We start from the raw sequence: 20,108 nt of genomic DNA, 5'->3' as shown, positions 1-20,108 counted from the left end.
CTAAAGGAGAGCAGGTGCTCTGACAGCTCCCTGTTTGCTTCGACAGGGATTTGTCCTGCACTTTAGATAAGGGATTCCTGTGCTTTATTCTAGGAATGGAAATTTTTATCTTCCCATTATAAATAGCACCATCAGTAAAACTCTAGGATACCTTGGATACCTTGGCTTAGTGACACCATGCATAGGAATGCAGAAAATGATGAATAATTTAAAGCATCCTATAAATACTTTCATATGGTGCTGCAATCCAAGTACCTCTAATCGGATGAGCTTACACTTAACAAAACAAGTCTCTGGTGAGCTATTGCTGTAGGGTACTGGAATTGCTATGGAAAAAAACACTACTACCAACTGACAGCAGCAGAAGATGGGGCTTGGAGGGGAAGAAGCCAACTCTGAAGTGACAGGAGGTCCCAAAAACTGGGTGTCACACTAATACACTTTCTAGTGTGTGTGTTTTGATAAAATCAACTGGTTACACACCTCTGGCACAAGCAGGCCAAACCCTCCCCTGCTTGTTTGCAAGTCCAGCCTGAAGTTTCAGAAGAAATTTCTTTAAGAGCAGTCTCCAGCTTTGACTTTTTCAGGCTTGTGCAGGGACGTTAGTTATGGTGATTTTTCCCATGGAGGATCCAGTAATGCAGACTCCAGAATAAAGATAAAAATTAAGGAAAGCCAAGGAAAGGAAGATTGCACTAAGCACTTTTGCAACCCTTGAGATGCTTTCTGTGAATCTGAACTAATGTGTGTACTGGGGTCTGGTTTTTTTGGGTACAGTTTTTCCTCATTCTCCAGTTACTCCCATGTGTTCTGTTTCTTTTGCAGTCCCTGAAGGTCCGAGATGTTTTTGACTTGGATCACCCTTCCAGCACCTTCCTGCTGAAGAACCTCACAATTGTATCTGGTTCTGATATGGTTGACCTCACTTTCCATAACTTTGTGTCCTACAAGGAGAATATTTGCAAGGTATCAGGGCCTGAGGTCTTGGAAGTACTGGGAACCTCTAAGGATTGGGGCGTTCAGTGGGGAGCAGGAAAGGAGAGGAGGAGACATGATAATGTAAGATAAGAGTTTAAACATAATGCTGATCTCTTTCAACCATACTGACAAGGTTATAAACAAGCAGGTTTATGTTCCAGTCAGGTGTGGTATCTCCAAAGTTCTAGAAGCTTCTGCCCTGCACAGAGAAGGACCAGTAGAAGACTGGTCATTGTTGTGTTTTGTATGGATAAACAGGCAGCTGAGAAGTAGAAAAGTTTCAGCACTTAGTGTTTATAGGCAGGAGGAAGGTGATGGAGTCAAGCCCACAAGTCTCAGAGAGAATAAGGGGTAAGAGTTTTAAACTGGAAGACAGTGGATTTTGATTTGGTGTGAGAAGAATTTCTTCCCTGTGAGGGTGGGGGGCCCTGGCACAGGTTGCTCAGAGAAGCTGTGGCTGTCCCATTCCTGGAAGTGTTGAAGGTCAGATGGGGCTTGGAGCACCCTGGGATAATGGAAGGTGTCCCTGCCCATGGCAGAATGTGGCACTGGATGGGCTTTAAGGTCCCTTCCAACCCAATGATTCCAGGATTCTGTGCCCTTTCCATGTTTGCTGTGTACTTCTTGGAGCAGTTCAGTAGTGCCCAACTGCCTCTGCCCTGTTTGTTCCAGGACTGGGCTGAGGATATCATGGCCATTGCCCGGAATCCCCTCATGTACAACGCTCCTCGCTTCACCTTCCTAGAGAAAATGTAAGTCCTTTCTGAGTAACTTTTTTCTCTGAAAGAAAAAGTTTCCATGTCCTGCTCTTTCTGACAGTACTTGAAAAAAAAAAAATACTTCAAAGCATCCAGGTCCCTTGGCAGCCTCCAGACCAAGGCCTGTGTCATGCCAAGGTTAAGCTGATGGTCTGTAGGACCCCGATTTTCAGTTCAGACTGAAACTGTTAGACTGTTTTCCCAATTACGTTTTTCCTTTCCTCTCACTTAGTAGGATCTCATAAGATGGTACAAATGCATTTTTGTAATCTTGTTTGGGTTTTTTTTCACAGTCTAGTGAAGCTGAAGTTGCAGCTGAATGAAGAGGGAAAGATTCCTGTCAGGAAGTGAGTGTGGATATTTGTTTCATTGTGTGTTCAGACTAGAGGCAGAGCAACTGGTGAGAGGATGGTTGCTCAGTGGCTCCAGCTGTCTGCTCTTCCTGCACCTAAGAGGAGAACATTCCCTCTGTGTCCAGGCCATGGAAGTGCTCCTGCTGCATTGCCATAGATGACACATAATTTGAGTCTGGAAAGGAGACTTTATGGCCTTCATCTACAGCAAGAAATGGCTTAAATAGCACAGATATAATTTCCTGCTTGTTGCCAAGAAAAAACCAACAAAACAAAGTAACTTTGGTAAAATTCTGATCACAGATGATTTCACAAACCTGAGCTGATAGGTGGATGAGGTGTAGGATTGTTTCACTTTCCTGTAAGGAGTTCTCCATCTGGAGAGCTCTTTGCTGGACTTCCCAGTTCACCTGCAGCAGGGCTCCCTTGCTTTTCTTGTCTCCTTTCTCCCTGTGTGAGCACTCCAGTCCTTCCCCACTTCCTCCATCCCTCAGCCTTTGCTCTGGATGGGCATGAGAGTGAAGCAGCCTCTGGGCCAGTGTTAGTGCTGGTTTAGGAGCAGAACAGATGGAGATTTGTCCTTCCCTGTCCCCAGCTTGGCCTTGTGAATCAGGTAGAGCTCCCATTAGAATGGGAAACAAAGCCCAGCCTGTCCCTTCTCCCCTGCACTATGTGGCATGAATCTGGAATTGAATTTGTGCCATTTAGTGTCTTCCCAAGAAAAATTGCTCCAGGGCTGGTCCTGTGGTTCCTCTGTGTTGATTTAGCTCATAGAATGACAAAAGGCAGCACTGCCACGTTGAATCCCTTTTTGGGTCTATAAATTACCTTTTGTTTAAAGAATAAGAAGCTGCAGACAGTGCATATGGGAAGTTCTGAACCACTCTACTCTTGGTCTGTGCTGTGTTACAGCATCACAAGAGGTGAGCACTAATTACCCCAAATAAATACAGACTCCAGGGTGTCTTGTAAAGTAGAGCTGTGCTGGATTAGGGCTGTGCTGACTAAATGGGCTCCTGGAGGGCTGAGCTTTATTCAACACTAAACATTTTTTGTTATTTGTTTTCTAAACCACCAACCAGCAGAATTTCATTGTCAGAAACCAGAATATTCATCAAAAGGCTGTTAAAAATGTGTAGGTCTATAATGAATAGCACACTAGGGAAGAATGCTTTGAATTAATCTTTAAAATGCAAGCAAGGTAGCATTGCTGCAGGAAGAAACCAGCTTATTCCTCTGGAACAAGCCAGAAAAAAATATCTCATACAGGTTGTACCTCTCATCAGTGCCCATTTCTTGCAGAATGGTAAAAATGCAGACCATTAAATAGTCCACATTAAGAGCAAGGTTTATAAAAGTACTCAGTACTGTAGGGTAAAAAAATTCCAGTAAAGGCTATAGGTAAACATAAGGCTTTCAAAACTCCTAAAATTCTGAAAATTCCACAAGCATTTGCCTTTCCTTTAAATATGTAAATCCCTCTGGAATCATACCAAGGCTGCTGCAGTTTTGCCTTGCAAAGGGCAGTGTTTGCATGAGCTGCTGCAGTCCCCACCAGGCACTCCCACCTGGCAGCACAGAGCACTCCTTGTTCCCCTGTTTGCTGTGAGCACCTGTGACTCCAGGAACTTAGCAGAACTGAGGCTGTTAAGTGCCTCTGTGCACTTATAAATCCACGTGGATTTATCCATGGTGGAGACCATGGTGCTGTTGACAGGGATGTTCTGAAAGGAGGGGAAGTTCAGTTATTCTTACTTCTCCACAGTACCATAGGAAGCACCTCCAGGAGGGGCAGAAAAGGACAGGAGAGGGATTTTGAGTGACAGGGCTCTTACAGAGTCCATTGCAGAAATACAGGACTTCTGCTTTAAATCACTAGTCAAAAAATGCAGTGTAGGTTTATCAAACCCTCAGTAGGTTTATCAGTCCCTCAGTTACTGCCCTGGAAAAACACTGTCTTTGCTGGTTCATGCTTACAGTTGTCTTGCCTGTCTCCCTTGCTGTGTATGTGGAGTGTCCTGCACTGCCTGCAGCTCCAGCCCCCCAACCTCTGTCCTGCCCCATGGTGATGTTTGTTTTCTTGTCGGGTCAGTATTTTTCAGATGTTCCCTGCAGACAAGAAGAGGGTGGAAGAAGCATTAAGAGCTTGTCATCTGCCAAATGGCAAGGTAGGGGTTTCTCTGGGTATCCAGAAGTCTCATGAGCTTGTGAAAGATCTTTTTCCCTGCCCTGACTGGGATGCCTTTGGCTGTGAAAAACCATCAGCCAAGATGCTCACAGTTGTTTACCTTACCCTACCACTGCCAGGCTTTAACTCTGGCCTGCTGGCATCAGCTCTTAGTGTCTTCCAGTAACACTCGTGACTCCAGCACATGCACTGTGTGGCACAAAGAGCAGCAACACCTGGCCAGATGTTCCAGTCATTACTGGGGTTGTCACAGCCAAGTGCTGAGCTGTGGGTGTTCATGACAAGTAAGAGCTGTCCCGGGTTTGTGGTCCTGACACATCTCCATTGCATTCTCAGAATGATGCCATCAACCCTGAGGACTTCCCCGAGCCGGTGTACAAGACGTTCCTCATGAATCTGTGTCCACGGCCTGAGATTGATGAGATATTTACCTCACAGTAAGTTTCCCTCGAGCCGCAGCCCAGAACTTGGTCTCTTGTGGCAAAAGATAGACAGGAAGGAGGAGATTTAGTGTCATGGGGTTTGTCTGGCCTTAGGCCTTAGAAGGGCAGGATCCCAGGTCACTTAATGCCTTCACTCATGGCCTGAATAAAAAGGATGAGACCTCAATGTGCTATAGGACCCTGAAATACATGGGCTCAGAGGGAGGATCAACCTGAGGAAGGATCAACTCTCCTATGTGAAAAGATTTCTGGGGTAATTCCCAAGTCTTACCTCTGCCCCTCTGTGATTCTCTCACTGCAGCCATCTAAAAGCAAAGCCCTACATGACCAAAGATCACCTGGCAAAGTTCATCAACAAGAAGCAGCGTGACACCCGCCTCAATGACATCCTCTTCCCACCAGCCAAACCTGAGCAGGTGCAGAGCCTGATAGAGAAGTATGAGCCCAGTGGGTTTAATGTCCAGAGAGGTGAGTCTTGTTCAGCCCAAAGCTCTTGGTGTACAGGTGGGATGACAGAGCAGAAGATCTTGTGCCCTCTGCCATCCTGCTTCCCAGGGGAGCAGTCAGCCTGCTTCCCACAACTCCTTGTTGTTCCCACAACTCTCTTTCCACCTCCAAAGAGGGGCCAGAACCGTTCTATTTGGCGACCCTGAACAGCTCTGTTTGCCATGCAGGGCAGCTGTCTCCAGAGGGGATGGTCTGGTTCCTCTGTGGCCCCGAGAACAACCTGATCGTGCTGGAGAAGCTGATGCTGTACCAGGACATGACGCAGCCACTCTCGCACTACTACATCAATTCCTCACACAACACCTACCTGACAGGTAGGGCTGTGCCAGGGCAGGCACACCCAGGGACAGGGGAGGGACACAACCAGCCTGGCAGATGTGTGTGCCCTGGGGGATTTGGGGGCTGGGCTGACTCTAAATGCTGTGTGACATGAAGCAGTGTCACCCTGCAACCGAAAACATCTTGTCAGTCTGCTGCATCCACCTGCTGAAGGCTGGCAGAGACTCCTGTTGCCCCTGTGTGTGCAGGAGCTGTCCTGTGTGAGTAGCTAACACTGAGCCTCTCTCCTGCAGCTGGGCAGTTTTCTGGGACGTCCTCTCCTGAAATGTACCGGCAGACACTGCTGGCTGGCTGCCGCTGCGTGGAGCTGGACTGCTGGAAGGGCCGGCCCCCGGATGAGGAGCCCATCATCACCCACGGCTTCACCATGACAACTGAGATCCTCTTCAAGGTAGTGAAGAGCTTTCTCCATGGATGCTTTCCCCTGCCTGCTTTTAGACTGATTGCTGAGGGAGCCAGATGGCTGAGGATGTTTGAGAGGAAAAGATTGATGGCGAGGTGACAAGTGAATGAATGTGTGGGTAGAAGGAAAAGTGAACAGATAAGCACTAGCTTGAGTTTGTACAATTTTGGAATGGGAGGAGTAGGAGAGAGGTTGATAGCTAGATGAAGATGGATGGATGGATGGATGGATGGATGGATGGATGGATGGATGGATGGATGGATGGATGGATGGATGAGGGAGATGTGAGAAGTCAGGCAGAAGCCATGGAGAGATGGCTGAGCAGAGGTGTATGTGTACATAGGCTGTGTCACAGGATGGATGCACAGAACATGGCAGGAGGCTGGGGGGTTTATAGACAGAGGCACATCAGAGGAGTGAACAGGATGCCTTTTAGAAAACACGGTCAAATGAGTTAATCTTCTGGTCTGCAGCAGGTTTCTATGGCTGACTGCCTCAAGTGGAGGCTTTTGGAAGAACAGGGTTCAGTTTCTTCCTAATGACCTGAGTGTTGGAATGTATTTTGTGGAGCAGCTGGCTTCCCTGAGGATTCAGCTCCTAGCCTTTGGAAGCACAGCACAAAGCCAGGCAGTACAGGGCATTTATCCACAGCTTGCAAGTTACAAATAAAGGCATCACATTGACTTTTTTTCTGCACTTCTTTACACAGCTGCTGCCAACAGGTAGAGGCGCTTTAGATGTTTTTTCCCAGCTCTTTATTTTTCTTCTGTATCTTCCCCCCAATTCCCACACTTCACTATTACTAAAATATTTATGTGTGAAGAGGAAAAAACAACAAACCAAAGCAGTCCTTAAGGTCAGAGGTATTGTCCTCAGACGCAGTTATTTCCAAAGCCCTGTGGTATCACTGCTACTTTTTGCACAGCAGTTCACTGCAGATGGAACAGAAATAATGGCATTTGTAGCTGCTGTAATTGCAGAGTGCTGCTGAAGCCTGGGACCGTTCCTCAAGGAAATTATAACCTGCTAACACAGCATGTGCTGGGTTTTGGTTTTACATAACACATGGTCCTTCCTTCCACTACAACTCCTGTGGCCTTTTAGTAGCATTGTCTGAGGCTTTTCCTGAGAGCCTTGAGGCTTCTGTGACAGACTCCCAGTGGTCCATGGAGGAGCAGCTGTGGTAGCCTCCCTCCTTGCTGAGGTCATGGCTGATCCAGGATTTGGGATGATCAGGGGACTCTAATTGCAAAGGAGCAAATGGCACTTCTTTACCAATTAGCAGGACCAGAAAGGAAAATAGTGGAAAGTTTGTGGCAGTTTAACAGGGGCTTGGGGAAAATATTATTTTTTCTTACATCATTAATGCTGAAAAGGTTTCCATGGTATTTGCATTTGAAATGTCAGCACAGCTGGTAACTGAACACTCCAGCTCTCTTTGCTGCCAGGCAAAAGGATTTTATAAGCAGCAGAAATGATAGAAAATTGGGCAGGTTCAGAGGTAAGTATGGATAGAGTTTGCAGTGGTTTAATGTGGTGTTGCACACACCTTTCTGTGCCAGTTCAAGGTGCTTGGGGCAGGGGTTTGTCCCTCTGTGGTGCCAGTTCAAGGTGCTTGGGGCAGGGGTTTGTCCCTCTGGCCACACGCTCTCACGTCCAGTGATGTGTACCTGTGCAGCAAAACCAAAATCTCACCTTGTTGCATCTTCAACTTCATTTTGGTGCAAGCTGTTGAGTTTAGCTCAGCGTGGATCCTCTGGAGCTGGAAATCTGGGCAGGTGTGAAAAAGATGACACTTCTCACCTTCTTACTGGGAGAAGTTTAGTGACTTTGAAAGGAGCTCCTGAGAGACAGTTATGGAGTCTGTTCAGTGGGAGGTCAGCTGTGTCTCTGTTATTAATGGCTGCTGAGCTTCTCTCTGACCATGGCCTCTCCCTCAGGATGCCATCGAGGCCATTGCAGAAAGTGCTTTTAAAACATCTCCGTACCCTGTGATCCTGTCCTTCGAGAACCACGTGGACTCGTGAGTATTTGGTGATTGGGAGAATTGGCTGCTGTGTCCAGAGCAGAAAATACACAGGGAAGGGCTGCTGGGTTTTAAGTGAGTGCTGAGCTGAAATTAAGTATTAATTGAGGTTTCTGAAGCAACTGAAGGTGGGTCAGAGCTGAAAGGTGAGCCTTAACCTGCAGAGTGAGGTGATCACAGTTGTGCAGCCTTTTACCTTAGGATTACAGAGTATGAACATAGGAGTTGGCTTGGGAATGGGACCTTAACATCTGCATAGCTGAGATGGTTTTCTGGGTAGAGAACATGGACATCTTTTGTTCATGCCAAACTCTGATTTTGGGCATTTGCTTTCCTCTTCACTCCTGCCTGATCTCTCTTAGGCCGAAGCAGCAGGCAAAGATGGCCGAGTACTGCCGAACAATTTTTGGAGACATGCTGCTGACAGAGCCACTGGAGAAATACCCGGTATGAGGGAGCTGGGGCAGGAGGCCACTGGTGAGGCCTTTCTGGAAAACTTGGTCACTCCTGGTGCTAGGAGGTGCCACAACAACAGATACAATGCCATGGACATGGATCCTGGTTCATAGATACAGGTGGAAAACTCTTGTTTAGTACTCTGTCACCTGAGGGGCTCTGGGCACTGAGCTCTGGGTGGCCAAGGATGTACCAAGGGTACCAGGTGTGTAATCTATGTGACACTGATCCAGCTCTGTCTGCCAGCACTTGGAAACAGGAGCAAAGGCCTAATCCTGCTTCTAGCCTGGAAATATTCCCTTCCAGGCATAGGTGGGCAGGTCAGTGTCATGTGCTTGCAATAGCTGAGGAAAGCTCCCCCTCTGCCTGACCTCAGTCTTCATCTTACCTGTACAACAGGTATTTCTGTGGCCCCAGTGACACCTTTGGTGACACAACTGCCCTGCCAGGAGACATGGTTTTAAACATCTGAGCAGGATCTGTGTTCTGCAGGGCACGAGGCAGATCCTTGGGGTGCACAGAGGAGGGATAGCTGAGGCACCTGGCCCAAGCATCTGTTAGAAAGCACTGAGACCCAAAGAAGAGCTGGAAAGAAGCAGTGAGCCAGCAGCAACTGCCCACTGTCCAGTCCCATGTCCAGGCAATAGGAACAGAGGGATGAGGGGGGGAACAGTTCAAGTGATCAGCTAAGCTATTTACAGGCCTTTGTTGTCTGTGCAGTCTGTCACATGTCCTTGTCTTGAGCCACCTCCTCTGAGATCTTTTTTAAATCTGCTGCAGGCAGTGTTTAAATCTGGCCTGAGTACTGAGGAGGGACTGAGGATCTGGGATATAATGAGAGAAGTAGGTGGAACGGGAAGCCAGGGGTATGTGGATGCCTTCAGGCCATCTAGGTGGTTTTTTTAGCAGGATGGGTGGCTAGGCAGCATGGCAGAGCCTGAGAGGTGCAAAATGCTGGTCTGAAACCACAGGTGAAATCTTAGGAAAAATCTGCATTAATCTAGCTGGCAGATGGAGGAAGTTAGGAGTATAGTGGGTGAGAGATGTGTCTGTGCACTGGCAATTGGCCAGGGGGACAGGAGAGGTGAGTGTTTGAATTCTGTGATGAGGTTTATCTGTTACAGCTGAAGCCAGGAGTTCCTCTCCCAAGTCCTAAGGACCTCTTAAGGAAAATCTTGATTAAAAACAAAAAGAACCAATCTATGTCTGAGAAGAGGCAGAACTCTTTGAAGAAAGGGAGGAACGCAGAACCAGAAACCACTGAGCAGCCAACCTCTGTGGATGCTGAAGATACTGGTATGTCCGAAGGGAAGGGGGAATAATAAAACTGATGGGCAAAGCCTTCTAAATCACTCAATACTTGGTAAGCTTGGGACAAGCCAGCACTAGTCATTAAATCAGTTATTCCAAGCAGCAGCAGAAAATTGGAAGAGAAATTAAATCTTCAGAATGCTTTGAACACTTAGTCCAACCAAAAGAGATAATTTACCTGCCCATCATCCCCTAGTGATCCACTGATACACTCTGGCTTTTGGGTTGAGGGAAGGGGAATAATTTGTTACTGCTTGTAGCTCTCTGATAACCACAAATTCAGTACAGCCTAGTTCTTCACCATGAGGGCCTTGGAGGTTCATAAAACCTTCAGCCCCTTTCTCCTCCCTTCCTGTCACCTCCTGGGCTCAGGGCCCCTGTGGTAGAACAGTCCCAGTCATGGTAAGAACACATGATGTCATGTGAGGACAAGGTGAACAGCAGAACACCTGGAAATGGGCATTTGTTCCTGAAAATATATGTGACCTAGGAGGGGAAACAGCCCAGTGATTGTTGCTCCTGAGTGTGAGGGGAGTCTGCAGCAGGAATGGTTTGGTCTCTTGGGTGTGCTCATCCTCAGTGTACCAGTTCATGTTCGGATTTGGCCAGTAAAATTGTGGGATTCTTCCCCTCAGTGTTCCAGCATTACTTGGTGGTGAGGTTTGGCAGAGCTCTCCACTGCCAGCAGCCTGCAGGGTCCTGTCTGTGTCCTCCTGATCCATACCATTGATAAGGGCCTGTGTGCTTAGTCTGGGCAGGTGATGTGGCTGAAGAGGAGCCAGAGGAAGAGGATGAACAGCTCAGAAATCTGGATGAAGAGGAAATTAAAAAGATGCAGTCAGATGAGGTACTGTCACTGTTGGTTCTTTTCCTTTTCTGTTTTGATTTTTGCTGGCTTCCACTTTTCTCTGGGGCCTCACCCTATTGAATAGAGATGAGCCCGAAGTGCAAAGGGGAATGAATCTGTGGGGGACTTTCCATCCCCCACAGGGCAAGACCTTTGCAGTAAAAACTGAAAAAGAAAAATTTTGTTGCAAGCACAAAGAATGTGGCAGAGGAGTTACTGCTGACTTTGCATGATTTGGAGATAACTGTTTGCCTGGGGGTGTTGGAGAGGCTTAGCCTTGGCCCGAGAAATTGTTACTGAAAGTGCTGCTGCTGAAGGAGGGGGGAGAAGATCAGCATTCCCTTGAATAAAAGGTCTGTTTCCCATTTCCATCTCCCTGGTATCCTTTGGAGAGGAGGAGAAGCAACATCCTTGTTTATCCCAGACTCCACGTTCTGAGGGGTCAAAGAGATCCTGGGCTTCGTATATCCTCCCTGGAACCCCTCCATGTGCCTTAATTCCATTTTTGCCCAGCCACATGGAGATCCTGTGCCCCTGCCCCACCATGGAGCTGTAGGACTGGGGAGCCAAAGAAACTGGAGCACTCTGGTCAGGGCAGCCGCCAGAGCTCTTTGACTGGGAGGCCCTGGTGCAGTTTGTTTCATCTCCAGGGAAGGTCTCTTCATTGTTCCCTTTTGAATTGTTCTCTGCTCAGGGCACGGCTGGTCTGGAAGTGACGGCGTACGAGGAGATGTCCAGCCTGGTTAACTACATACAGCCCATCAAATTCAACTCCTTCGAGGTCTCTGCCAGTAAGTCAGCCTCAGTCCCTTTGGAATGCAGGCCAAGTGCTTCCTGCCTCTGTCAGTCCCCCGTGCAGAACGGGGGCTGGGCATGCCTTGCTCCTGAATGCAATCTCCTGTTTCTAGAGAAGAACCGGAGTTATGTCATCTCTTCCTTCACCGAGACCAAGGCTTATGATCTAGTGAGCAAGTTCCCCATGCAGTTTGTTGAGTATCCTTTTGGCAGCCCTTTCCCAGTGCCACTGGGTGCTTGGAGTGTGAGGGAGATTCTTGACAGGATGCATCCTACTGTAGCCAATGTCAAGGCTGCCAGATGCTTGTCCTTAAGTGAAAAGTGTATGGACAAGAAGCCTGAGCCTCCCTGGGGTCTTGTCTGGAAGGCTCTGAGTATTTGGTAGCAGAACTCCAACAGTTTTTATAATGGGAATATGCGGGCTGGCCTCAGGGCACAACAAGAACAGTGTTTCCTATAGAGCCTGTAGATACAACAAATGGCAGATGAGCCGCATTTACCCCAAAGGCACCCGGATGGACTCCTCCAATTACCAGCCCCAGATGTTCTGGAATGTCGGCTGTCAGATGGTGGCACTCAACTTCCAGACCATGGGTGAGTGTCAGGGTGTGCTCCAGCCTCCGAGGAGGTGAAGTCAGGCACTGCTGATCCCCAGGTGCTCCTGGTCTCTGTCTCTTCCTTTTCTGCCATTTCCCTGGTCATTGTTCCAGGTGCCTTTTCCCAAAGTGCTGTTCTCCTCTGATTTGATCTCCCACAGGCCAACAGCACTTTTCCATGCCCAGCACAGACCTGGCATACACACATGCACTCATATGGACTGCTGTCGCCTTGTGTCCGGGCACTGTCCCTGGCTGTCCTTTTCCACGATGTCACACTGAATCATATCCATGAGGGCACCTGCAGCTCCAATCCCCCAAGTTGCTACCTCTACAAGGAAGTGGCAGAGCTCCATCTGGCCACAGCACTGACCTGCCTGTGCCATTGTTTCCAGGATTTTGACCTGACCAGGGAGGAAAGGCCTTTCTTTGCTGCACAACCAGCATAAGAAGGAAAGAAAAGCCTTGAGAGAAAGCTTACCCCTCTTCCTTCCTCAGTACCTTACCCCTCTTCCTTCCTCAGAGGGCTGTGTTATGTATAGAGCATAGGAGACAAAAGGGAGCGAGTGCAAGGTTGGTTCTGAAGAGGATGACAGTGCAGGCAGGTGCAGCAACCACCAGGCAGTGTCCTCAGTAGTGTCAGACAGAAGATGGCCTCAGAGGAGGCCCAAAATGAAATGGGGAAGGAGCAGAGGAGCTTAGACAGTTACTTATTCCCACCCAAAAATAGCAGGTGCTCCTTAAAGCAGGTTTTAATTTAGTTCTGCCCATGACTTAAGGTGCAAGCACAAGCAAACCACTTCCCTTCCTTACAACAGCTGCTGTAATACTTTTCCCTGTAGGGTGCTGAGAGGCTTAATTAGTTTTCAAGATGGCTTTGCGAGCCATGGGCTGGCAGGGGCTGGGAGCTTCCGGCAGCTTTCAGCTCCCTCCCAGCACACAGGCTGCCTGTCCCCCCAGCCCTGTCTCACTGTGTTGCTCTGCTCTCAGATGTCCCCATGCAGCAGAACATGGCCCTGTTTGAGTTCAACGGGCAGTGTGGGTACCTGCTCAAGCACGAGTTCATGCGGCGCCCCGACAAGCAGCTGGACCCATTCTCTGTGGACCGCATTGACGGGCTGGTGGCCACTACTGTCTGTGTCACGGCAAGTACAGCCTGGGCACCCTGTCCTGTGTCACCCAGGGGGACTCTTAGTGCCACATGAACCCATGGAGTCCTGTGAGAAAGCGTTACTGTGGCAACTCCCAGGCTTGTCACTATTTTAAATTAATCATAATCACATGAAAATGGAAAATGAGCATCTGCCGTGCAGAGGGAGCCAAGGCTGTGCTGGTAGGGAGAGAGGAAGTGCTGAAGCAAGAAATAGAGGTGAAGGTAAAAGAAGAGCTGGAGCAGAAAAGCTGTTTTGGAGTGGGAGAGTGACTTTAGGGTGAAGGAATGGGGGGGTCCCTCCGTTTTATTCTTCCCAGCAGTTGCTAACTTGGTTTGTGTTGTTCATAGGTACTCTCTGGTCAGTTCCTCTCAGACCGCAGCGTGAAGACCTACGTGGAAGTGGAGCTCCTTGGGCTGCCAAGGGATGCCAAACGCAAACACAGAACCAAACTGACCTCCACAGCCAACTCCATTAACCCTGTGTGGAAGGAGGAGGCTTTTGTTTTTGAAAAGGTGAGAACATTTGATAGTAATTTAGGCAGAGAATCCTTAAAGCCCCTGATGGCCATGAGCACTGCCTTGGCAGAGGTCAGTGCTAGCAGAAGGGACTCCCCTCTGGAGACCTCAGGCCTGGCTTTGGACACTCTCAGGTAACATCCAAACAACAATATCCAAAATGACTCTGCATCAGAATTTCCCAGAACAGACAGGGGGTAGCTGGGAATGGTTCTGGAGATAACAGGCATCCAAAGTCTCCCCTCTATGATGCCCTCTTCAGACCAATCAGTTTGGAAAACTTCCAGCATCAGAAAGGAACTGAATTTCTGTGGTTTAACTGTCAATAAGAAACAGCCAAGCTGGAGCAGTAATGGAACCAGTTTTCAGTTGTGCCAGAACATGGAAAGCTGCCCTGTCTCTCCCTAGGAATTCAGAGATCACCAATCCAGATGCAGGGCACAGGAAAGATAAGTCAAGTATACATTATACAATTCATCTGTCAGGCACAGTATGAAGATACAGATATTTTCAGCCTACTTGGCTAAAATATCTTCCTTTCAGAAACACTCTGAGGCTTCACTCCTGCCAGAATAATTTTGAATTCATTTTATGGCACAAGAATACAGGGAAGGAGGGAGTCAAAAGCCTTTATTAACAATGTTACCATGTTTGCTAAATTATCCTTCCAGTTCATTCCAGTGAGTTCTTCCTGGAAGCAGTGGTTTGGAGGGTTTGTTGGCCTGTTTTTGTCTTTAGGTAACCTGTGACCCTGGGCAGGCTGAGAAGACTGTTTGGTGGAGTTTCTGGGCATTCAGCTATGATGTCTATGATAAACTGTGTCCTTAAATTACAAGGATTACAATTTCCAGAATGGCAATGCCATCCTGGAAGAGATGGAATTGTTAGGTTGGAAGGAGGATGCTGCTATCAGGAGTGAGGTGAGGACACTGGTGCCTTACTCTGCTTTTCCCTTAGATCATGATGCCTGAGTTGGCGTCTCTCAAAATTGTGGCTTGGGAAGAAGGAGGAAAGTTCATTGGCCAGCGTATCATTCCCATCATCGCAATGCACCCAGGTAAATCAGTGGAAATTTCTTCAGCTTTTGTGCCCTTCAGACCTGTCCAGTGGGAGCCATAAAGACTGTATAAGCAGCTGCATACTTTGCTCCTTAATCTCCATGCTCATAGGCAGAGGAACCTTGAAATCCATCTTGTTACAGCTTTGGCTTTATCCCATGATATACAGGCTCCTCCTGTAAAGAGGAGCCTTGGGCTGCTGGAGCAGACAGGGAGGGACAGGATGCCACCAGCTCAACTCCCTCCCCTCTGTGCCCCAGGCTACCACCACGTGTGCCTGCGCAGCGAGAGCAACATGCCGCTCACCATGCCTGCCCTCTTCGTGTTCCTGGAGATCAAGGACTACGTGCCAGATGCTTGGGCAGGTAGGGAGTGCTGGAATGTGGGGGTAGTGCTTCTGGCCTCTTCCAAACTCTGATTCAGAAGTATTTTTCCAGCATGGGAAGTGCTTTCCTGCTGCACCCTCAATTCCTTGTCAGGGTGGGACTTGAGTGCATGCCAGCATCCTGTCACAGCCTTGCTGCCTTGGGAAGAGCGTGGAGGCTCCCAGCTGTGCCTGGTTCCCACCTGAGGTGCAGTGCAGGTGGAGCAGGCTCCAGTGTGGAATGGCTTAGCCCTACCCTTGTTCAGAGGCAGGGAGAGGTTTCCTTGAGGGAATAGGTGACATCTCTCAGGGGTTGCAGAGATCAGGGGCTTTAGGGAGGTTTTAGGAGTGATGCTCTTCCCTATTGGAAGAGAAGGGAGGTTCTTGCTGGTACTGAGAAATGGGGACCTTCATTTGAGAAGGGTCAGAGCTGGATGTGACAGCAGCCCCACCAGAGGGATGAACTGTCATGACCAAACCAGAGTGCAACAGCATCAGCCACAGAAGCTCTTGTGAATACTTTTCATGTTTGCTCTCTCCCCCTCTGTGTTCATACAAATGAACCTTATTCACTGGGGAAATCCTGAGAAACTTGATTTATCACATTTTTATTAAAAAGATGAGGTTTATACAATGTTGGGCTGGAATTGGAGTAAGCAGCTGTGCAGGTGGGAAAAACCTTAACCTGGCCCTGGCTTTTGGGAGCAGAGTTCCCAAAATCACTTCACAGAGCTACCCTGAACATCAGTTGTGAGCCATGGCCTTGGACTGGCACTGAGGGGAAGGAGGTTCCCTTCCTCCCTCCCTTGTGCTGTCAGGGAGACTTTGGTTACAAGCAGAGAACACAGACTATTCCTTCTTCACAGTGTCCTGCACTGGGCAGGGAAACGAGTCCATGAGTTGTTTGCTATCCAAGCCAAGCCCTGCTCTCTGTTTCCAGATCTCACTATTGCCCTCTCCAACCCCATCAAGTTCTTCAACCTGCAGGACAAACGCTTGATGAAGCTCAAGGATACCTCAGGGGAGGTGAGTTTTTCCAGGTTCTGTTCTCTAGAGCACCTTGCATGGATTCAGCTTGAAATGATGGAGTTTTCATTTACCTCTGATCTTTGTTTTAGAAGCCTGGCACACAGACAAACCTCTCAACTGCTGAGACTAATGGGGTGACAGGCTCCACTAGGAAACCCAGCATTCCTCCCTCTAACAGGTCCACAGGTAAGTTTCCAAGAGTTTCCAAGCATTTAAGCATCTTGGCAGTTTAATTAATTCTTCTGTACTGACACCAACATCCTTCACACGGGCTGTGTTCTGGTGAGCTCTCCTCTGTCCATTTCCAACCTGGACATCCAAGATGGGACATTAACAGGAACTTCTTTTGGGATTTCAGGAGCAGCAGTGTTCACCAAGGATGAAGCCGTGTTGGAAGTAATGCAGATTGCAGGTAACTCCTCATGCTGGTCACCTGGGCTGAGGCCCTGCCTGTCATCTTATATTTCCACATTAAAAAGACTTGTCCCAACCCTTCTTGGTGTAGCCAGCACTAAAGATAAATCCCAGAAATCTTGGGGCTTCAGGACAGGTTTCCTTCAGCACAGCTACACTCCCTGTGCAACATGTTGTTCACCTGCTTCTGGGTGCCTGAATGCAGTGTGATGCCAATTCCTTCAAACACGAGGCCTAATTGTGCCTCAAAACTGAACTGAAGGCACAAGAGGAAACCTGTTTCACTCAGGATATATTGGCAAATTACTGTTATGTACATTGCTTTCTTAGAAGTTATTCCTAAAGAAAAGGGTTTGCCAGGACAGAATATGTACCTGGGGAGAGGCATCCCAAGGTGTGGAGCAGAGGGGGCTCTGGTTTGGATGTCATAATCCAGGCACTTGTATTGGAGCTGTATGCTCCAGTTTCCCCACTCCAAGCCTTGGGAAGGAGCTGGCACTGTTCAGCCTTTTTATTTTGTGTTTCAGAGCCTGAGACAATCACCCTTGCTGAGCTGCAGCAGAAGAAGCGCTTCCTGAAGCTGCTGAAGAGGCAGGAGAAGGAGCTGAGGGAGCTGGAGTGGAAGGGAAGCAAACAGAGGGAGGAGCTGCTGCAGAAATACTCCGTGCTCTTTTCGGAGCTGGCCTGCCCTGGGGGCAAGAAAAGGACAGTACGCACAAGGAAAACGCAGAAGAAGAGGTAACCACAGTCTGGGGTCACCTTTCCAAACCAAAACAAGGATCCCCAGGGAAACATGGCCTTCCCTTCTCTGCAGGAAGATGGAGCAGTGCAGGCATGTGCATGTCCCTGGGTTGCTCTCACTGAGGGTGGGTAGGAAGGTTGGGATTGTATTGGTGTGGCGAGAAGCAGCATGGCCCCTGTTCCTGTTCTGCAGGAGCGTGACCCCAAGTGATGCTGGTACCAGTGCAAATCCTGTAAGAGCAGCAGAGAGCATCGATTGCCACTGGCTCGTGGAGCTGAGGGAGAGGCTGGAGAGGGACCTCATCCACCTTGGGGAGGAGCACCACAATCGCATCCGAAGGAAGAAAGAGCAGCACGCTACCGAGGTGAGGGCTGCAAGTGTCACCTGAAAACGTGTCCTGGGACTGCCCCAAAAATCCCAAGTTACTCATTAAACTGAGCTTGGGAATGTGGGCCCAGAACATACCTGACACATGCACACACCAGGTAACTGAGAATGAAGACATGAAGCTTATTATATGTCTGCTATTTTTTAAAACAAGAGTAGCATTGCCCTGGAGCACATCATGCTCCATGTGCTCCAGCTCTTCTGATGCCTTAGCACGGAGTTAATGTGGTGTTTAGTGGTTTCACACCTTGCCAGGTGCCACCTCTCCGGGAGCCCAGGAGCTGGGGTGATGTGGGGGTGGGCTGAGGGCTCACCAGTGGCACCATCACAGTATGTTCTGCTGTTTGACTTGGTGGAAGTCAGAGTCCAGGTGAGGGGAGTCCTGCAGGCTGAGCTCAGCCAAAGCCAGAAGGAGCCACAGTGGTGCCTGGGGACAGAGTGCAGGCCATGGGATGGTGGTGATGGTAAATCCAGCATATGCTATCTGTTCCGATGAAAGGGGAGCAATTCCAGGCTTGGGAGGCATTTTCCCATTAGTGTTTTCTGAAGGAATTTGCACTGATATATCTTAAATCTTCAGTTCCCTGGTGCAACTTAGGCTTGACAGGCCTCTTGCAAGCTGTGTAACACTTGGGCACTGGCTCACCTGGGAATCAGGTTTCTTACCTGGGAGAGGAGCCAGGGATGAAACCTTCCTGTCTCACAAGTGTAGCCCACTGGCACAGTGGGGCCTGCATGTACAGCTGAGCTCACTCCTGTGCCAGTGTTTGCACTGAGCCTCGGGGTTTCAGAATTTGTTGCTCCTGGAATTCAGTGCAGGGAGGTGTACAGCTGGCTTGGGTGCAAGTGGATACAGATGAGGTGCAGTGTCTCATCCTGCTTTGTTCCCTTTTGGTCTTGTGTTCATCCCTTAAACAGCAAGTTGCCAGGATCCTGGAGCTGGCCAGGGAGAAGCAGGCAGCTGAGCTGCGGGTGCTGAGGGACACATCAGAAAGGTAAATATGGCAGTGGAATCACAAACAATGTCAGGTTCTGCTTCAGGCAGCACTTTCTGCTGGATCTCACAGCTCTGCTCTGCAGCCAGGGAGGGAGGATGGTGAGAAATTGAGGCAGGGGGATGTGACAGGGGATCTCACACAGTGGTATGGGGGAAGATGCCTCTTGTGATCCCCAGAAGAGTGTTCCTGCCATGAGGCACCAAGCAGGATACAGTGTTCCATCTGCAGTGAGCAGCCTGGAGCCACTGATGGGGAAAGATAGGAAATACACTGCTGGTCCCTGGCTGCCACCTCTGTCTCTTACAGTCAAGACCTCACATTAATCCCTTCCAGGGATCTGCTCTATCTTCTAAGTGAATTGAGCATCTTGGCTCCAGTATTTAAACAAACTGGTAGAATCAATTGACTAGTTTCTAGCCAGCCATGTATCCATTTGTTCTTACAAGAACTTTGTCCTGAAGCTGGAATCCTCACTCATTCCTACTTCCCATTAAATGCTGTCTCAGTCTTTAGTTGCAAATTCATATAAAACTGACTCTTTTTGTGTCCTGTACCAAGTCAGAGTCTCTTTACTCAGCTATTCAGCATATTCAGGCAAGTCTAAGGAAACAGGTGAGTAGCCAGGTAATGGTTTGCTGACAGTGGGATGTCATTAGTACAGTCACATCTCCCTGGCTGGGAGAAGCTCCAGAAAGATTTCAAGATCTGCAGCAACAGGCAGTGAAATGGCAGTTCAGTTTAGCAGGAATAAATATACAATAATGTGAATGGAAAACCCTGGCCACAGCCCATCAGTGCACTGGTTTTGGCACGCAGGTAAGAGATCTTCAGCTGCCATGGATGTTCTTCATTCCCAGCTCTGCAGTGGCCAAAGTGGCAAAGAGGATTTTGGGAATTGTACAGGGAAATAAAAAATAGATTGCGTCAGCCTTGTGCCACTGGATGCATCTGCATAGAGCTGTCCCCTTCTCAGTGTGCCATCTCAAACAAATAAAGTCTTTGAAAGGACAAGAAGAACAGCCAGCACTGGGGAGGAATTTGTGCACAAAAAGGAATTAAATGGGACAGCTAGGAGAACAGATGTTTGAGGGAATGTGACAGGAATGTGTAAATCATGAATGGTCTGGAAGAGGGAAGTGATTGCTCGCTGTTTCTCAGTGGAAAGAAGGATGGGACATCCAGTGAATGTCTCAGGTGTGTCTGTCACATTGTGTGTAAATTAAGTGCTGTTTCTCTCACAGCAAAGAGCAGTGAAATCCAAAAGGGAAGGTAAACTCTAAAGTACAAGTGACATCATGGAACATGATACCTGCATAGATACTGGAGGATAGACTGGAAACTGGGAAGGTGGAGGAGGGAAAATTTCCTGTACATTTGTTCTTTCTTACACTTGCCTTTAGCATATGCTGCCTCCACTGCTGGGCCAGGACATATCCTGACTCAGGAC

At 48.5% G+C, this 20,108-nt stretch overlaps 1 protein-coding gene across 1 annotated transcript in view; it reads left to right on the top strand.

Moving 5' to 3' along the window:
- PLCB2 (phospholipase C beta 2) overlaps window positions 1-20,108 on the top strand; it is a 34,285-nt gene that overhangs the window by 11,679 nt on the left and 2,498 nt on the right. Inside the window, exons 4-28 of the mRNA XM_066551773.1 lie at window positions 826-966; window positions 1,651-1,730; window positions 2,030-2,083; window positions 4,182-4,257; window positions 4,614-4,714; window positions 5,022-5,188; window positions 5,395-5,541; window positions 5,800-5,957; window positions 7,910-7,992; window positions 8,358-8,442; window positions 9,576-9,747; window positions 10,512-10,609; window positions 11,304-11,400; window positions 11,518-11,602; window positions 11,874-11,998; window positions 12,991-13,145; window positions 13,502-13,666; window positions 14,627-14,726; window positions 14,988-15,092; window positions 16,032-16,117; window positions 16,210-16,306; window positions 16,479-16,532; window positions 17,062-17,272; window positions 17,469-17,640; window positions 18,582-18,658. Coding sequence (XP_066407870.1) covers window positions 826-966; window positions 1,651-1,730; window positions 2,030-2,083; window positions 4,182-4,257; window positions 4,614-4,714; window positions 5,022-5,188; window positions 5,395-5,541; window positions 5,800-5,957; window positions 7,910-7,992; window positions 8,358-8,442; window positions 9,576-9,747; window positions 10,512-10,609; window positions 11,304-11,400; window positions 11,518-11,602; window positions 11,874-11,998; window positions 12,991-13,145; window positions 13,502-13,666; window positions 14,627-14,726; window positions 14,988-15,092; window positions 16,032-16,117; window positions 16,210-16,306; window positions 16,479-16,532; window positions 17,062-17,272; window positions 17,469-17,640; window positions 18,582-18,658 — 2,891 coding nt within the window. The remainder of the gene's footprint in view (window positions 1-825; window positions 967-1,650; window positions 1,731-2,029; window positions 2,084-4,181; window positions 4,258-4,613; window positions 4,715-5,021; window positions 5,189-5,394; window positions 5,542-5,799; window positions 5,958-7,909; window positions 7,993-8,357; window positions 8,443-9,575; window positions 9,748-10,511; window positions 10,610-11,303; window positions 11,401-11,517; window positions 11,603-11,873; window positions 11,999-12,990; window positions 13,146-13,501; window positions 13,667-14,626; window positions 14,727-14,987; window positions 15,093-16,031; window positions 16,118-16,209; window positions 16,307-16,478; window positions 16,533-17,061; window positions 17,273-17,468; window positions 17,641-18,581; window positions 18,659-20,108) is intronic.

This window comes from Molothrus aeneus, chromosome 6, assembly GCF_037042795.1.
Source record: "Molothrus aeneus isolate 106 chromosome 6, BPBGC_Maene_1.0, whole genome shotgun sequence".
NCBI classification, from domain to species: Eukaryota; Metazoa; Chordata; class Aves; order Passeriformes; family Icteridae; genus Molothrus; species Molothrus aeneus.
This window is presented reverse-complemented; position numbering and strand designations above follow the sequence as displayed.